The sequence below is a fragment of the Oncorhynchus kisutch genome, unplaced genomic scaffold, assembly GCF_002021735.2.
Source record: "Oncorhynchus kisutch isolate 150728-3 unplaced genomic scaffold, Okis_V2 Okis02a-Okis13b_hom, whole genome shotgun sequence".
Taxonomy (NCBI): domain Eukaryota; kingdom Metazoa; phylum Chordata; class Actinopteri; order Salmoniformes; family Salmonidae; genus Oncorhynchus; species Oncorhynchus kisutch.
The window spans coordinates 603,366-621,331 of NW_022261979.1; the positions used below are offsets into that span (position 1 = coordinate 603,366).

Consider the following 17,966-nt stretch of genomic DNA (forward strand, 5'->3'; position numbering starts at 1 on the left):
CTTTACTCCCTTGTCTGTAATATACTCCCTTGTCTGTAATATACTCCCTTGTCTGTAATATACTCCCTTTACTCCCTTGTCTGTAATATACTCCCTTTACTCCCTTGTCTGTAATATACTCCCTTGTCTGTAATATACTCCCTTTACTCCCTTGTCTGTAATATACTCCCTTTACTCCCTTGTCTGTAATATACTCCCTTGTCTGTAATATACTCCCTTGTCTGGAATATACTCCCTTTACTCCCTTGTCTGTAATATACTCCCTTTACTCCCTTGTCTGTAATATACTCCCTTTACTCCCTTGTCTGTAATATACTCCCTTGTCTGTAATATACTCCCTTGTCTGTAATATACTCCCTTGTCTGTAATATACTCCCTTTACTCCCTTGTCTGTAATATACTCCCTTTACTCCCTTGTCTGTAATATACTCCCTTGTCTGTAATATACTCCCTTTACTCCCTTGTCTGTAATATACTCCCTTTACTCCCTTGTCTGTAATATACTCCCTTGTCTGTAATATACTCCCTTTACTCCCTTGTCTGTAATACACTCCCTTTACTCCCTTGTCTGTAATATACTCCCTTGTCTGTAATATAACACACATTAATTATTAATTTTAGTTGCCTATACGTGACGTTTGTTCTATAGAAAGTATTTGACTGTTGTGAGCCACAGAAAGTATTTGACTATAGCCACAAAATTAAGGAAATTAGAAAGGGGTGGGGGATTTCGGCCAGAAAATACACTTGAAACAAATAGTCAAACCGAAAACTGCAGATATTACTAGTGCCCCCCCCCCCCAACCCCGATCAAACCGACATAACAAATCAAATGAAACGCAGCCTAACTGATCAGAAATCTCAACTAGCAAGCAAGTCGCAGCAATGAAGAATCGAGTGTGTGCGCGTTCACGTGAAGGGGGTGTGTTCTGGCAAGGGGCAGGTTTTCGGCACAACACCGGCGACAAAACTAATCAGTTGGATGGCCTTTGATAGACATACGCGGGCACCGGACCTCCTATGTCTGCACGCGCTTGCTCGTTCACAAATATGTTTAATGTGTGTTATAGTAAAGCACACAGGCAGCTCCTGAGTTTCAAGTTTGGGGAAGTTTACAATCTATCCTACCATTTCTACCGACCTGCGTGACAGTTATGATTATTTTATATGCACATTTTCATGGAACAGTTTCATTTCAATAATACAATTGTAATTTCTCAAAATAATTGTCACGTGGTTAATCATAGAAATCTGAAGTAAAATGCTAAATATGTAAAAAGGCGAGAGTGCCAGCCTCCGCCACATGGACACACTGTGATCCATTGGTGGCTAAAGAAGAGCGCATTGAACTCAGAGATAGGCCTACTGCTGCATTGGCCTATAGGCTATATCTTCCATCATCAACTAAGTACATTACATAGGCCTAAAGCTGACAAATAAACACAGTAGAAAATATCCTGATTAAAATGTTGGTTCTTTCAATCACATTCATCTCTGCTCCGCCTGTCTGCCTCCCTTTCTGTCTGTCTTGACTTAGGCTATTGCTAGAGAAGTTGTATGAACATTGTATCAAATCATCAACTGGGTCTGGCCAAAAGCTGTTGATAGGGAACAACACTGTATCAACTAGCCTATTCCAGCCCCTTGAAGTTTCTGTGCCAGTGAACTCCGGACAGACAGCTGTTTTTTAATGACGTTTCCACTAGCTATATGGGATCATCAGATCATGATATTTCGCTTTTTCACACCAACGCTTGGTGATTATCGAGGCTGGGAGTGTTGGAAAGATTTTTCAAATTCTGAGGAACTATCTTTCACAATGGATTTTAAAAAACAAGAGACTTCGTTGACAATGTGAGGCGAAGAAAACATAACTGAGGAGCTCAGTTTATTATTTAAGAACTTGAAACTCACGCCCCGCCTATGCATATACTAGTGATTTTGGCTGAGAAAAAGTTACATGTGGACAGTTATTCTAACGTATTCAAAGTGCGCGGTAAGGACGCACGTCATTGCATCCTCCACCTACATGTTCTGTTAAAATGAATTACCATAATCTAAAATGTGATTTCTGTCATTCTGAGCACCGTGGGCAGACACCCTAATCATATTGGACCAGTACATTTCTCAAATGTCCGTTAATTAAATGAAAATGCTATAGGTCAAATGTCTGGCACCACATTTTCACAACGGAAACCCTGACAAACACACAGGGAGAGAGCTTAGGTAACATTTTCTAAAAATGTGTCACTGTTTGATAGCGAGAAATAAATTTACATATTTAAATCAAACAGCAAAGTAAAAGCCACACTAGATGCAGTGTTCAGGGATTAAGTTGGTACACAGGACACATCCCAAATGTCACCCTATTCCCTACATAGTGCACTACTTTTTGACCAGAGCACTATGGGCCTTTGCCAAACCTAGTGCACTAGCTACTGTATATAGGGATTAGATTGGTTGGTACAGGGAATGCCAACTGTCAGTGCCCAGGGTCTGGGGCATGGCAAACCTGTGCTGGATTCTAATCTGATTATCTGAAAAACACCTTCAAATGGGATTGGCTCTCTGACTTCCTTCCTTTTTAACCCTCATGGGGAAAGTGACAACAAAGACTACTGATGTGTTTTACTTGCACAAATAGTATAGGCTTTATCTGGGAATAGGATGGAAGGTCAAATATAAATATTTCCTCCCGATTTCTCCTTGTTCCGTGGAATGTTTATTTCATCTAATTTTTAAAAAGTATAGTCAGTCTGTGCTTTGGTCAATGGATAATGCATGAAAGGGTAGGTTAACATCTCACAAAATGCATAACTATTACATAATCTGTGCAAATGTACAAACACATTCAATTTGACAATGACAACAGCATTTTAGTGTGTGCAAACTTGGTGTAATAATCTTTACATGTAGGCTAATCATTACATCTAGGAATGTTCCATCAATCCAATGTCTAGTGACCGCTTATACTGGGATCAGTGCATCAGAGAGGCAGAGGTTGGAGAGAATGCCTGGCCTGGATGCCCTGACTGCCAAGGGATCATCAAGTGTTTCAATTACTCCTGATCCTTAGCCTTCTCTCTCCCCTCCTTCCGACCGTCTCTGTGTCCGTGGCTCGGCTACCCTGTTGCCTGGTTACTGCTCTGTGAAGTATGCCATGCTGTACAGTAATTACCCAGGTATCACCTGCTCAACAATGAGCCCTGTCCCAGCCAATCACAGAGAGGACAGAGGAATAACAGCTAACCAGGAGAGCGAGAGAGACAGAGCCGAAGGGCCCTCGTAACATTTTGCATTGACTAGACTGAGTCCATGGCCTTTAAAACACAAACTAATGCAAGCTAGGCTAACTTCCATACATGTGACATATCAATGCGCCATTATATGGTGGTGAAGAAATCAAATTCCACAAGATACATTTTTTTCATTTGATGCTACAGATGTTTTTTTTTAATTGGGGGGGCGTCAGTATTTTCCCCACTCTCCTCCTATATGATCCAGTGGTCTGGTCCCACAACATAAGTCACTGCACTATAGTACTGTCTGCACCTCAAAGGTGAAATGAGGTATTGTACAGCAGCAACATATCACTCTGTGTCGTAGAGCTGGATTGACTCAGAAAGACCTGTTCTCTGTATCTTAGAGCTGGACTGACATCCCTGACAGAAGGCACTAGAGGCCCTAATAGCCATATCCTGCTCTGCTTCCTGTAACTGGCTTGGTTATTATGGCAGCATTCTAAATGGTACCCTATTTCCCTATAGTGCACTACATTTTACCATGGCCCATAGGGGAGTATATGGAATAGGTTGCCATTTGGGATGCAGGCTATATGTGAGCAACATTGACTGCCTCTGTAGCACTACTCATAGAATAGAATCTAGATATTCATAGAATAGAATCTCTGCCACAGTGTATCATGTGGATCAGTGATTCATGAATATTTCTCAAATCGTTTCTGGCAGATATTTTGCGGTGATTATGTATTGACAACGTTCAATGAATACATAAACAAACAATGCATCCAGAAAAGGATCAGTGTGTGTGTACCCTGTCCCTGCATGCTGAATAGCAGGGCTGGTTCTGCTGCTCCAGTCTGTAATGGACTGAATCATCTGGCAGGGAGACGCCAACCCACAGATCTACAGGAAATGTGCTGCTTGGCAGCAGTGTGAAACGTGCCTGGATGTACAATAAGCTAGTGAGGTAGGTTCATCTCTCTCAGCTACTACCCTCATTTCTCCTTCTCTCGCAACCTTGTGCTCTTTCCTATTTCTCTCTCTTGTTTTCTTTATCCCTCCCTCACGATCCCTCTCTCTTTGTCATGTGCAGACAACCAGACAGTAATCCAGTGTGATAACCCCCGTGCTGTAGATTTGTGTGACATCACATGTTCTACAGAGTGAGGTGGATTGCAGAGACAGAGCGAGAGAGAAAGAAAATAAGCCCTGATCCACCCTGCTCTCTGCAGCAGCTCACCTCCGTGCCAACTTCAGCCTGAGCCACTGAGGTTAGAGGTCACGGCATTATATTACCACACAGCATCAAGGCCTGAGCAGCCGAGCACAGAGCCCAGGCACAGAGTATACAGGCCACACACGCTCTTCATTCTCACAGGGTGGTCAGGGCAACTCCCTGGGCGCTGGAGACATACAGTATGTGCAGGAGGAGGTGTGTTGTATTTACTGCTGCCTATCTGGATGTCCATGATTCTGTCTGTATTGCTGCTGGTCTGTATTAGCTGGTGCAAAGAGAGGAAATCAATAAATGCACAAATCCTAAATGTTTGAACCGCAGAAAAGGGATTGTCATACACAGTTAGTATTAAGAGAACTGGTTTACTTGCTCTGCGGCAGTTCTGGAGACAAATGCAAAAACTATTTTCAACCAAACATGCACCCATGACCTCGTTTCAAATCCATAAAAATACAATGTTGTTTAGCATATAGATAAAACCCACTAGAATGGCCTCTAAGGACTAATAAAATAAGTGTATTCTATTCTAATGAACTACCTCTCCTCTGCTTCAGGCCCCCCCTCTGCTCTTTTTTTGTCTTAGTTATTTTAAGCATTTTCTCTCGAGGGCTGGAGGTGCATGCGGAGGATGTTGCACAACGAGCTCCCCCAATTGTGATCCTAACAAACGTGGACTGACTGGAGTTATTCTGGGTCTGGAAGCTCTAACAGTGCATCTTCCACACATATCATTTCTATCACACCTATCTATTGGCCTACCCTCTGTACTCTTACCTGCTTACAGCTGCACTCAGACACAGTGGAGGAGACGAGACCTACAGTACAGCCAGGACATAAACACCCTGTCATCATCATCTTTACACACGCTACCAAAGCAGCAAGGATGGAGCTCTCATTCTATGACTCTCTGGCACCATCTGCTGGCCAGCCTGCTTCAACTCTATTCTGCTGGCCAGCCTGCTTCAACTCTATTCTGCTGGCCAGCCTGCTTCAACTCTATTCTGCTGGCCAGCCTGCTTCAACTCTATTCTGCTGGCCAGCCTGCTTCAACTCTATTCTGCTGGCCAGCCTGCTTCAACTCTATTCTGCTGGCCAGCCTGCTTCAACTCTATTCTGCTGGCCAGCCTGCTTCAACTCTATTCTGCTGGCCAGCCTGCTTCAACTCTATTCTGCTGGCCAGCCTGCTTCAACTCTATTTAGGCGCAATAAGCACCAAAACAGACACAATCTTGGAAATAAGTTTAATTCGATTCTAAAATGAGTAGGAAATGATTGCATACATGTCTAGTCAGATTGTGTGTGAAGAGTGAGAGGTGTGAAAACGGTACAGTACCTCGAAGCCCACCACCCACATTATGAGCTGTGTCTCTGACTCTGGGAAATAGGACTTGACTTGGGGGGACATGCCAATCAAGGCACAGTTGGTCACCACGGCGATCACACTCATGGCCTCAAAGGCAAGCTGGAAGAAAAGAAAACACAGGAACATTCCCCCTCTGACTGGTCTCCCTTTCCTTCCTATCCACCACAGTTCAAAACAATCATCACAGTTAGACAGGAACCTTTTTATCCTTGAAAACATATCTCCTTTAATTATCAAATAAAGTCCATCAAACCAACCAACCACACTAAATGTACTATAGAGAACTAAACAGAGTAGAAAGAGCTATTAGGTCAGCCTTACCTGCCACACCCCTATATTGGCTGCAGGCTCAGAGAAGGGTCTTTTGAACACCTTGCACATCTTGAAGGCATCCGAGTAGACCTCTGTGACGTTGTTGAGCACCACCAGCACCGCAGCCAGAGGGTAGACACAGGAGAACAGACTGACATAGCCAAACAGCAGGAACAGCTCCAGGTAGTCATCAAATGTTCCCTTAATAGAACACAACAGAGTTTATACAGATTCATGAGGTTAGACTAGAGCATTACACTACCCACTTCAGCCACTGGACTCTTCATCTATGTCTTGTCTAAACACTGCAGTAACATTTCACTTGATGGGGGTATTCTGTGCATAAGGCAAGCATCACAGCATAACCAATCAAGACAGTGGTTAAGAGCGTTGGGCCAGAAACCGAAAGTTTGCTGGTTCGAATCCCCAATCCGACTAGGTGAAAAATCTGTCGATGTGCCCTTGAGCAAGGAATTAACCCTAATTGCTCCTGTAAGTCGCTCTGGATGAGAGCGTCTGCTAAATGACTCAAATGTATTGTAAAGACTGCAACGAACATGAAGGTATCATTCACATTCATCACAACCTTCCTAGTTACACATTCATTCCCCCATAACTTGAGTCCTGCAACTCACCAGGTAGGTGCTCATGTCTGCCTCCAGCTTGACCTGCTCAGAGAGGGGCAGCTCCTTGTCTTCCATGGTTTTTATCATCCTCTTATGGGCCTTCTTGTTCCTCCTCCTCTGGAGCCAGTAGGGCAGGAAGGCCTCCATGATCTGGTTCAGGATCTGAGACGTTATCAGCAGCGTGGCCAGACTCTGAAAGGAAATAAAAGAGGATATTGATAGTAGATAGTAGTAGCAGCAGTAGTATGAGTAGTAGCAGTAGTATGAGTAGTAGCAGTAGTAACAGTAGTAGTAGCAGTAGTAGCAGTAGTAACAGTAGTAGTAGCAGTAGTAACAGTAGTAGTAGTATGAGTAGCAGCAATAGTATGAGTAGCAGCAGTAGTATGAGTAGTAGCAGTAGTATGAGCAGCAGCAGCAGTATGAGTAGCAGCAGTAGTATGAGTAGTAGTAGCAGTAGTATGAGTAGCAGCAGTAGTAGCAGTAGTATGAGTAGTAGCAGTAGTATGAGTAGCAGCAGTAGTATGAGTAGCAGCAGTAGTATGAGTAGTAGTAGCAGTAGTATGAGTAGCAGCAGTAGTAGCAGTAGTATGAGTAGTAGCAGTAGTATGAGTAGCAGCAGTAGTATGAGTAGCAGCAGTAGTATGAGTAGCAGCAGTAGTAACAGTAGTAACAGTAGTATGAGTAGCAGCAGTAGTAACAGTAGTATGAGTAGTAGTAGTATCTGTAGTAGCAGCAGCATTAGTAGCAGCAGCAGCAGTATTAGTAGCAGCAGCAGTACAATAGTAGCAGTAGCAGGATAAGTAGTAGCAGCATTAGTACCAATAGCAGTAGCCAGAGTAAGTAGTAACAGCACCAATAGCAGTAGTTGCAGTAGAAATAATAATAGTAGTCTCTCTCTCTCTCCCTCTCCCTCCCTCTCTCCCTCCCTCCCTCCCTCTGCTCTCTCTCTCCCTCCCTCCCTCTCCTCTCTCCCTCTCTCCCTCTCTCCCTCTCTCCCTCTCTCCCTCTCCCTCTCTCCCTCTCTCCCTCTCTCCCTCTCTCCCTCTCTCCCTCTCCCTCGGACCATGCCTCAAGACTACCTGGCATGATGACTCCTTGCTCTCCCCAGTCCACCTGGCCGTGCTGCTGCTCGTGCTGCTATGGAACCCTGACCTGTTCACCGGACGTGCTACCTGTCCCAGACCTGCTGTTTTCAACTCTCTAGAGACAGCAGGAGCAGTAGAGATACTCTGAGGGATCGGCTATGAAAAGCCAACTGACATTTACTCCTGAGGTGCTGACCTGTTGCACCCTCGAAAACCACTGTGATTATTATTAGTTGACCTTGCTGGTCATATATGAACATCTTGGCCATGTTCTGTTATAATCTCCACCCGGCACAGCCAGAAGAGGACTGGCCACCCCTCATAGCCTAGATCCTCTCTAGGTTTCTTCCTAGGTTCTGGCCTTTCTAGAGAGTTTTTCCTAGCCACTGTGCTTCTACACCTGCATTGCTTGCTGTTTGGGGTTTTAGGCTGGGTTTCTGTACAGCACCTTGTGACATCAGCTGATGTAAGAAGGGCTTTATAAATACATTTGATTGATTGATAGCAGAAGCAGCAGAAGCAGAAGCAGCAACAGAAGTAGCAGCAGTAGTAGCTGCAGTAAACAACTCTGGTTGCATCCCAAATGGTACACTTTTCCATTTACAATGCACTACTTTACGCCAGGGCTCTAGGGCTGTGGTCAAAAGTAGTGCACTATATAGGGAATAGGGTGCTATTTAGACAGAAAATGAAACACAATAACAGCATTGGGGATATTGCTAGTAGTGAGAGCCTTATATATCTATCGCCGTCTCTGTTGCTAGTGCCTCTAGCCGTCCATGTGTCTGGAATGATGGATCACTTGAATCTGAACATCTAAGGCCAAAGGCCAGTAGTGACCAATGATGTGTATAAACTCTGGATTGCTGATGCTATGTATTGGCCATTTGAGAGGCTTTGAAGCCACCGGTTGGCCAGATTGGCTCTCCCCAGTGGGAGCAGTCCTCTATAGGAATGAATGGAATTCTACAGTATTGAAATTCAATAGGACAGAATGACATGTATTTAAGATGTTTTGTTGTTGTAGTAGTAGTGGAGACAGTAACAATAGAACTAAATATATATATATATATATATACATAAAGATGTTTTGTTGTTGTAGTAGTAGTGGAGACAGTAACAATAGAACTAAATATATATATATATATACATAAAGATGTTTTGTTGTTGTAGTAGTAGTGGAGACAGTAACAATAGAACTAAATATATATATATATATATATATACATAAAGATGTTTTTATATCTTTGTTTTGTTTTATGTTTTGCTAACATATAATATAAAATGATGCATTTGTGTCCGTAATAGAATATACATGTCAAAAACAAATGTAGACATTAACACATGCATTTCTATAGCTCCCAAAATCTTGTTTACAATGAAGGAGGGTTACCAAGATGGCTGCGCGGTGGCTTCAATACAGCACCCCCTGTTAGTCATCCAGGGTATATATACACACATCATTGGTAGTGACCCACCTGTCTGAGAAGCACCATATCCTGCATCACAAAGGCAATGTAGAATAGGGAGGCAAAACAGTTGAAGAAGTTGAACTGGGGAGAGAAGATGACAAGTAAACTGTTAACAAAAGGATTTTCAAAATCAATGGTAACTTGAAATGATCATGGAAACAAACCAATTTCATGTATGACTCACCACCAGTACTTTAAGGACCAGGTGATTTTGAAATGTTGACTCAAGCCTGTGGTTTTCTAAAGCAAAAATAACATTGACTTCATAAACAGTGTGTCTTCTATCAAGTCAACAACTCTCCCTACAGTCAGCAAAAGAACAAGAGGAACACAGGAAACACCACTGTAGCATTAAGACAATGTATTTTTAGCCTCAATGATTTGTGTGTTCTGTTGTTTTCTGCATTGTTAAAACAACATTGTATGTATTATAAAAGATGAGTTAAAATGCATTCATCCACCCACCCACCCATCCAATCCCACTCACCCCAGCCAGTGAGGAACTCTGCAGCATAGCGGTATATGAGGTTCATGATCTCTATAACCACAGCGTAGATAATACTGGGGATAAAAAGTAGCAGTCCTGTCCATAAGGTAGGCTCCTCATCATGGATCATCAAGGCCCAGCCCTCCATGTCAAAGTAGATCATCATGACGTAGAGAGACAGGTAGAGGCACAACAGCACAAAGGGAACAGACACCAGGTAGATCCTCAGCTGACGCTTGGCGTTTGAGTAGAGTGGCTCCGCCCGCCCCGTGACGGGGTTGACGCCCAAGACGCCGTGGAAGCCCGGCCTCGGCTCCTCGAAGGCTTTCTTCCTGCTTAGGGTGCCCCAGCCGTACGCCAGCGAAGCGCTGAGGCGCTTCCACAACTCCAGAATCACCGTGCACCACACCAGGTTGAAGCCGGCGAACACCGTGAACTTGTCGTAGTCCTCCCAGTCGAAGAGGTAGTATGGTATGCCTATGAGGGCCATGGGGATCAGGGCCAAGGTGAAATACTCCAGGAAACCAAAGTAGAGTGCCATACCCTCACCAAAGTAGTGCCTGATGTCATCTGGATGGACCATGGGGAATCATGGGGAGGATTTAGTCACAAACAAGCTATTAGAAGGTTCTTAGAATGTTCCATGTCTTGTACATGATGATAGCCTAATCATTTGATATACTCCAGTGAAGTTCATATTGAAAGAGATGGAGAACACTAAGATAATACTGTGTAGCCTTAGGATTCAAAGGGCAAAATGATCAAGCCATGGCAACTGTAACTTACCAAGAGGCTGGAAGGACAACTTGATCTTTTTGAACCAGGAAAAGGAAAGCCTTTTGAGTTCCTCCTTCTCATGCAGAGGGAAAACTTGGACAAGGATCCCCTTTGATTGCATTCTGCGTACTGAGATTACATTAAAAACAGAAGAGTCAGTCCATTCACACCCCCCCCCCCCCAGTCTCCTGACGCTATTTGTCATGTGATTCTAGCCATCTTTATTAGATAAACATAATGAAACTTGAACTAGTGGCCCATGCCAGTGTTTCCCCAACTCCAGTACCTCCAACAGAACATGTTGTTACAGCCTCAGACAAACTCACCTGGTTCAACTCATTGAGGGCTTGATGATTAGTTGACAAGTTCAATCAGGTGTGTTTGTCTGGGACTACAATAACAAATGTGTACTGTTGGGGGTACTGGAGAACCGGGGTTGGGAAAAGCTGGCCTATGCAGGCCTATGCTCTTTTGGTGAGAGATAATTCCCGAGTTAAGTTGCTGAAGTGCTAAAAATGACTCTGAGAACATTGGCTACTTGAGAGCAATGAAAACAGTTGAGTTTGAACTGTTAACTTTCCTCATAATGAGAGAAAGCTTAGTTTTCTGAAACAATAACATACAATGGTGGGGACCCACATATGTACTAGTATATTTGTATAAAAATAAAAAGCTTTAATTTCACGTCATTTCTTGACAAAATTATTTCCAAAACGTTGCATTATTTTTCTAAACAATTGGTTAAGCTGAATAGCAGTCTATCTGCTCAGCAAGAGCATTGACTCCTTATCTTGTATTTGAATAATCCACTGACATTTGCATATTTATTGTCCTTATTGCTGACTCTGATGGGGAGACAATGTGAGGATTATGTATGTTATGTTTCAAATATGGAATTGGCTTCAGACCTGGGTTCAAATAGTATTGGTTTTCATGTGTGCTGAACTTGACTGAGCCATACAGAAGATCTATACACCTGACTGACATCAGCATGATGGAAAAGGAACAGGGATTCATTGGGCCAGGTGATGTTTTTACACTTCTCAATTGTCCAGTATTGGTGATTGCATCCCAACTGGAGCTGCTTCTTGTCTTTAGCTGATAGGAGTGGAACCCAGTGTGGTTGTCTGCTGCAATAGCCTATCCGTGACAAGGACCGACGAGTTGTGCATTCCGAGATGACGTTCTGTGCCGTTATTTGCCTGTTTGCGGCCCGCCTGTTAGCTTGTACGATTCTTGCTATTCTCCTTCGACCTCTCATCAACGAGCCGTTTTTACCCACAGGACTGACTCTGACTGGATGTTTTTTGTTTGTCGTACCATTCTTGGTAAACCCTCGACACTGTCATGCATGAAAATATACTGGAACCGGCACGCCTGGCACCGACGATCATACCACGCTCAGTCGCTTTGCCCATTCTAACGTTCAATCGATCAGTAACTGAATGCCTCGCTGCCTGTCTGCCTGCTTTATATAGCAAGCCACGGCCACATGACTCACTGTCTGTAGGAGTGCACTATTTTGGTGAACGGAGTGGTGTACCTAATAAACTGCCCACAGTGTTAATGGCTCTGAGCTTCCCTAGCACAATAGAACCAATGGAATAGTCACAAAAGTCCAAACCCTGCCCATCTGGCATTCCAATCCAGGCAGCAGGCTCAGAGTATTTGAAAGAAAATGTACACTATTTGAAACCAGGTTTGATGACTGTGCACCCAGTGTTTCAGTGTGGCTGAGGTCATAGGGTCAGTGGTGTACTTACTGACTGACTTCCCTGGATACAGTTTCATCTTCGGATATCCAGGCACGTGGGCCTCATCCTTGGCCCTCAGGTTGTCCAGTTCATGTTTTATGATGTATTGACACTCTGCCATGCTCAGAAAACCATCCCCATCACCTGTAGTATAGAGACACAGACAATTAACAAAGTTACAGTCACTCTACAATACAATAACGTGCTCTTACACTAGTGTAGTAATGATGTTTATTTAAAAAACATGCTGTATTTACATATCAATCTAGTTATTGCATTGTATTGTAATTGTATAGTAATATAGTTGTAATAATATAATACAGAACATTTAAAATACTATTCATCATCTATAGTACATTCACAGTTTACTATGTATGCATCACTAATGGCACCTATGCGTTAAGGAATAGGGCGCCATTTGTGACGTACTGTACCCTAGATTACCTTGGAACTCTTTGAAGTTGTGCTTGTTGGCATACGTGAAGCCTCTCATGGAGCCGTCGTTGAATTCCTTGAAGAAGCCCACGTCCTCAGCTCCGTATAGGAGCCTTTGCCAGGAGGCCCCCACCACATACACATTGGGGTTGTCCTTCTCCGTGCCCTGAGCCCCTGGAGTCAGCTGCTCCACCAGCAGCTCAGCCCCTAACACAGCAGAGGAATCAGGATAGGTATGAAGGCATCAATAGGCTAGGTGTTCATCCCAAATTACACCCTAATCCCTTTATAGTGCACTACTTTTGACCAGGGCTCAGATCAAAAGTAGTGCACTATGTATGGAATAGGGTGCCATTTGGGGACGTAGCCTAGGGCAACCATATTGTATCAACAGAGTCAGACTGACTGGTTAATAGATACAGTAACTAAAAGGGACTTTCACACTATTGTACCGAACCGTGCTCTTTTCAGTGAGTATTTCACGATATAAGTGATAAGGTCAGCCTGCTTTGTTTTCACATAGCTTATCGCAGGTGGCATCAGGGCCCGTATTCATAAAGGGAGTGCTGATCACTGGGAGTGCTGATCTAGGGTCAGTTTTGGTATTTAGATCATAATAATATTTTATAAACAGATCCTAGATCAGCACTCCTACTCTGAGACGCTTTGTGGAAACGGGCCCAGATATGTTATCGGATCAGTTTCGCTCACTTTCAGAGAGCACGATAGAGTGAAAGCCAAAAGAGAGGAAGCAGAGGCAATTTGAAAAGCGATGGAGAGAAGACTGTTTCAACTGTTGGGAAGCTTCAAATCTCTGTTCCCAATATACAGTAGGTAAGTTAAGCTCAATGTACTGTACCTCCATCTTGCTGCTTGTCTCTGACCCTGTTTAATAACCATGCGATGGCTTCCTCTTTGGTTTCCGAAACTAACTCGATGACCACCAGAGGTACAAATGTTGAGCCATCACTGTCATACACTGACAAGCTTTTTTGCATTTTCCCCTCTCCCTGTGAAGCCTGGGGAGAGACAAGATAGGAAACAAATGAATTAAACATGACTGCCTACAAGGACCAAAAGGACAAGGCCAGAATAGCATTCTTCAGTTTTGAACATCCGAGTATCGGTGTACAGTGAAAATATGTTTTACATAGCCTAAATACATAAACAACATTGGCTATTTAAATCTATAAAATAAAATATCAGTTGTTGCACATACAAATGTTGCTATAGGTAACCAAATTACTTATTGCTCCTCTTGCAAATGTGAGTTGCAGCACCTTCACCTGGCCTAAAACAATCTTATATTACCTAACAAGGTGTGGTATGTTCAGGGGTTCAGCCTTGAGGCGTTTTACTAGTCTGAGTACCAGTCTCTTTAGCGAACATTCCACTCCTTGCCACTCCTTGTCATTGCCAAAAAAGCTGGCCTTTCAGCAATCTCAACGTTCAATAGAGAGAAATAGTAATGGCGTCTTTTTGTATGCACTAACTCCGCCATAGCTCGCTGGACAAAGCTTATGGGAAAACGAATGAAGTTTTGTAGGTTTTTTGGGCTAAAGAGACTGGTCTGATTCAGACGGGTTGGGTTAAATGCAGAAGACAAATTTCAGTTGACTGGATTCAGTTGCACAACTAACTAACTAGGTATCCTCCTTTACCTTTCCCAGGCTAGCTTTTTACAGTCTGAAGTCGTTAACTTCTGAAGTTGCCTTCATATTCTAAAACGCCTTCTCTTTAAGTCATTCTTATGGCTTGGGTTCAGCCCAACTGATTGATGTCATTCGACTGTTTACTTTAGACGTTGAATCACAACGGCCTCAAAAAACAGATTTCCCATGTATTAAAGAGGTTCAAATGTAATTTGCTCCTAAATCTGATTCTGAATATCAGCTAAAGCTGGCTAGTGACAGTGACAGCTGAGTGTTTTGGTGTGAGAGAGGGCGGGGCATGAACCGCACGTTCGTTGCAGTATCGATGGGTGGCTATAAACACTGTTACAGGGTATACTCATGATTGCTTTACTCTGAAGAAATGTGTTGAGCTTTGACGTAACATTGTCACGTACAACTGGGGAAACATTTGACGCAAATCGGAAAAGTAGATACCGGTAGGCCTTTTACATCAACAAATCTCTATAAACAAGGCTACTCACCACGTGCTTCGTTCGCTGGCACAATAAGGTCCACTTTTAAAGGTTGCCCGCGATGCCAAGTCGACAATAAATACCTATTTCGAATCTTCTATTGTCTTGAGAAATCAGAAGAGTTGCTTGACTTCTGCCTCTCCACGTCACTGGCACTGACAGGCAAGCGCCGCTGTAGACTTCAGCCCGCAGTTATCACACCCACCAACGTGCTTTGCTGTGTGTGTAGGCCTACATAGCATAGAGATAGTTAGAGGACGCAACATTGTATCTGTCCTATTATGGCGTCTGTGAGAGCATGGGCAGTGTAGTCACTTTTGTTCTTCTGCTACTTCTATGAGATAGTAAACGAACTGAAAAGGTGCATACTGCCACCTGGAGTGTGTTGTTTGAAAAGGTACAAAGCCAAGGTTGGTGATTGAATGCCACCTGCAGTTATGGAATGTTTGCTCACAAATATAATTCATTGGCTGATCCCTCCTGATGATCTGGATGGAATTATGTGTTCATTCCTTAACCCATAAGAAGTCCCACCCCAATGAATACTTCAAAATAGTGAAAGTCTTCAAATGCGCTGCCCATGCTTAGACCGGTTTTTGGGCACTAGAGTCCTGTATCTATCTCTATGGAACAGAGGCAAGTAAATCACGACAAGAACACTTTCAATGGGGCTTCCTCATTTGAATAGGATTCTAAAACGTTTTTCTAGTAGGACAGGCATACGGCATATGTCTTTATTATTTTAACCTTTATTTAACTAGGAATGTCAATAAAGAACAAACTCTTATTTACAGTTAACCCACTGTTCCCCCTGCCTTGTTCAGGGGCAGAACGACAGATGTTTACCTAGTCTGCTCAGGGATTCGACCCAGCAACCTTTCGGTTACTGGTCCAACACTCTAGTGGTTACCTGCCTTGTGGTTAGACTAAACCTCACCAGACAATCAGGTGAGGGTTATTATGATTATGGTCTTGCTCCCAGGATACAAGTATTGGTTCTTGTTAGTTTGGTTTGGCTAGTTTATTATTAATATTGAGGTTGTCATATAAAACACAGAATCCATAGCATTGTCTCTGATAAGAGCCTATCGAATACGACTACCAATTTTTGTGTAAATAATTGTATTTGACCATACCAGAGTTCATTTGTGGCGTGTGTGTGTATCTTCCGCAATATCACGTCCCAAAGCGTCAGTAAAAAAAAAGTCGCGTTCTTCTTCAGGGGTGTATTACTGAAACCGTTTACTTCAAACGGAAAACGTTTTGCAACGAAAACGAGACTTTATTGGTCAAGTTTATCAAAACTTGGGAGTTTATGTAGGCAGGTCCCTCCCCGTCTCGTTCGCTCAGAGGAAGAGACGAAGTGAGAAGTTTTAATCGTTCCAAAATCTGGCCACGAAAATAAACCAACTAGGTAAATCATTTTTGTATGGGGGTCAATGAGTGTCGAATTTAGTCAACAAAAATGGTAATTTCTCATTTGCTACTTGATGCTTATTTGATTTAATAGGACGTTTCGTAAATCTTAGGTGTTATGTGTGTGTGTGTGTATGTATGTATGTATGTATGTATGTATGTATGTATGTATGTATGTATGTATGTATGTATATATATATATATAAGTGGACGCTTGTGGCATTTCGGCAAAAAATGACTTTATATCTTAGTTGTGCCTGTTGTCAGAGCTTCTGTCCCCAGCCAAGGAGGGCATACAGCAACACCTAGATATTCTCCGCAGATTCTGTCAGACCTGGGCCCTGACAGTGAATCTCAGTAAGACATAAATAATGGTCCTATAAAAGGTCCTGTTTTCAGGACCATGAATATAAATTCCATCTAGACACCGTTGCCCTAGAGCACACAAAACTATACCTACCACGGCCTAAATATCAGCACCAAAGGTAACTTCCGAAAAGCTATGAACGATCTGAGAGGTAAAGGCAAGAAGGGCCTACTACGCCATCAAAAGGAACATACAATTTGACATTTAGGATCTGGCAACAAAAATAAATACTTGAATCGGTTATAGAACCAATTGGCCTTTATGGTTGAGGTCTGGGGTGCGCTCACCAACCAAGAATTCACAAAATGAGGAAAAACAAAATTGAGACACTGCATGCAGAATTCTGAAAAAACATCCTCTGTGTACAACGTCAAACACCAAATACTGCATGCAGAGCAAAATTAGGATGATACCCGCTAATTATCAAAATCCAGAAAACAGCCGTTAAATTCTACAACCTAAAATGAATTGATTCCAAAACCACAATAAGACCTAACCAAATCATGAGAATACAAAAAGGTAATTTCTTGACAAATTTGGAAAGAATGAACTAAAAAATAGAGCAAACTGGAATGCTATTTGGCCCTAAACAGAGAGTACACAGTGGCAGAATACCTGGCTACCATGACTGACCCAAAATGAAGGAAAGCTTTGACTATGTACAGACTCAGTGAGCATAGCCTTTCTCAATCGGTGAAGGCAGACCGGTGAAGGCAGACCTGCTCACTGCCCATTAAATGAGGTGGAAATTGAGCTGCACTTCCTGACCTCCTGCCAAATGTATGATAATGTTAGATAAACATATTTCCCTCAGATTACACAGACCCACAACGAATTTAAAAACAAATCAAATTTTGATAAACTCCCATATCTATTAGGTGAAATACCACAGTGTGCCATCACAGCAGCAACAGGTCACCTGTTGCCATAAGAAAAAGGCAAACAGTGAAGAACAAACACCATTGTAAATATAACCCATATTTATGTTTATTTATTTTCCCTTTTGTACATGAACTATCTGCACATCATTAGAACACGGTATACAGCCATAATATGTTCTCAGTGTAATGTTTACTTTTCATTTCTGATTGTTTATTTAACTTTTGTTTGTTATCTATTTGACTTGCTTTGGCAATGTAAACATATGTTTCCCATGCCAATAAAGCCATTTGAATTGAAATTGATAGAGGACTCATCATGGATATTATCCAATTTGTCTTGGACATTGCCATTGAGGGCTTTCACCA

The 17,966-nt window shown here is 42.7% G+C and overlaps 1 protein-coding gene across 2 annotated transcripts in view; it reads right to left on the bottom strand.

The window, feature by feature from the left end:
- Positions 1-16,196, bottom strand: part of ano10a (anoctamin 10a) — a 45,490-nt gene extending 29,294 nt beyond the window's left edge. Inside the window, exons 1-12 of one of the 2 annotated variants that reach the window (XM_031812147.1) lie at positions 16,073-16,196; positions 14,946-15,167; positions 13,650-13,809; positions 12,800-12,997; positions 12,365-12,499; positions 10,611-10,730; positions 9,825-10,394; positions 9,522-9,577; positions 9,344-9,418; positions 6,790-6,972; positions 6,164-6,355; positions 5,813-5,941 (exon numbers count right to left, since the gene is read on the bottom strand). In XM_031812147.1, coding sequence (XP_031668007.1) covers positions 5,813-5,941; positions 6,164-6,355; positions 6,790-6,972; positions 9,344-9,418; positions 9,522-9,577; positions 9,825-10,394; positions 10,611-10,730; positions 12,365-12,499; positions 12,800-12,997; positions 13,650-13,788 — 1,797 coding nt within the window. In that variant the 5' untranslated portion in view covers positions 13,789-13,809; positions 14,946-15,167; positions 16,073-16,196. Of the gene's footprint in view, positions 1-5,812; positions 5,942-6,163; positions 6,356-6,789; positions 6,973-9,343; positions 9,419-9,521; positions 9,578-9,824; positions 10,395-10,610; positions 10,731-12,364; positions 12,500-12,799; positions 12,998-13,649; positions 13,810-14,945; positions 15,239-16,072 lie in introns of those variants that run through there. The other variant, XM_031812148.1, reaches the window with a different exon arrangement.
- Between the last annotated feature and the right edge of the window lie 1,770 nt (positions 16,197-17,966).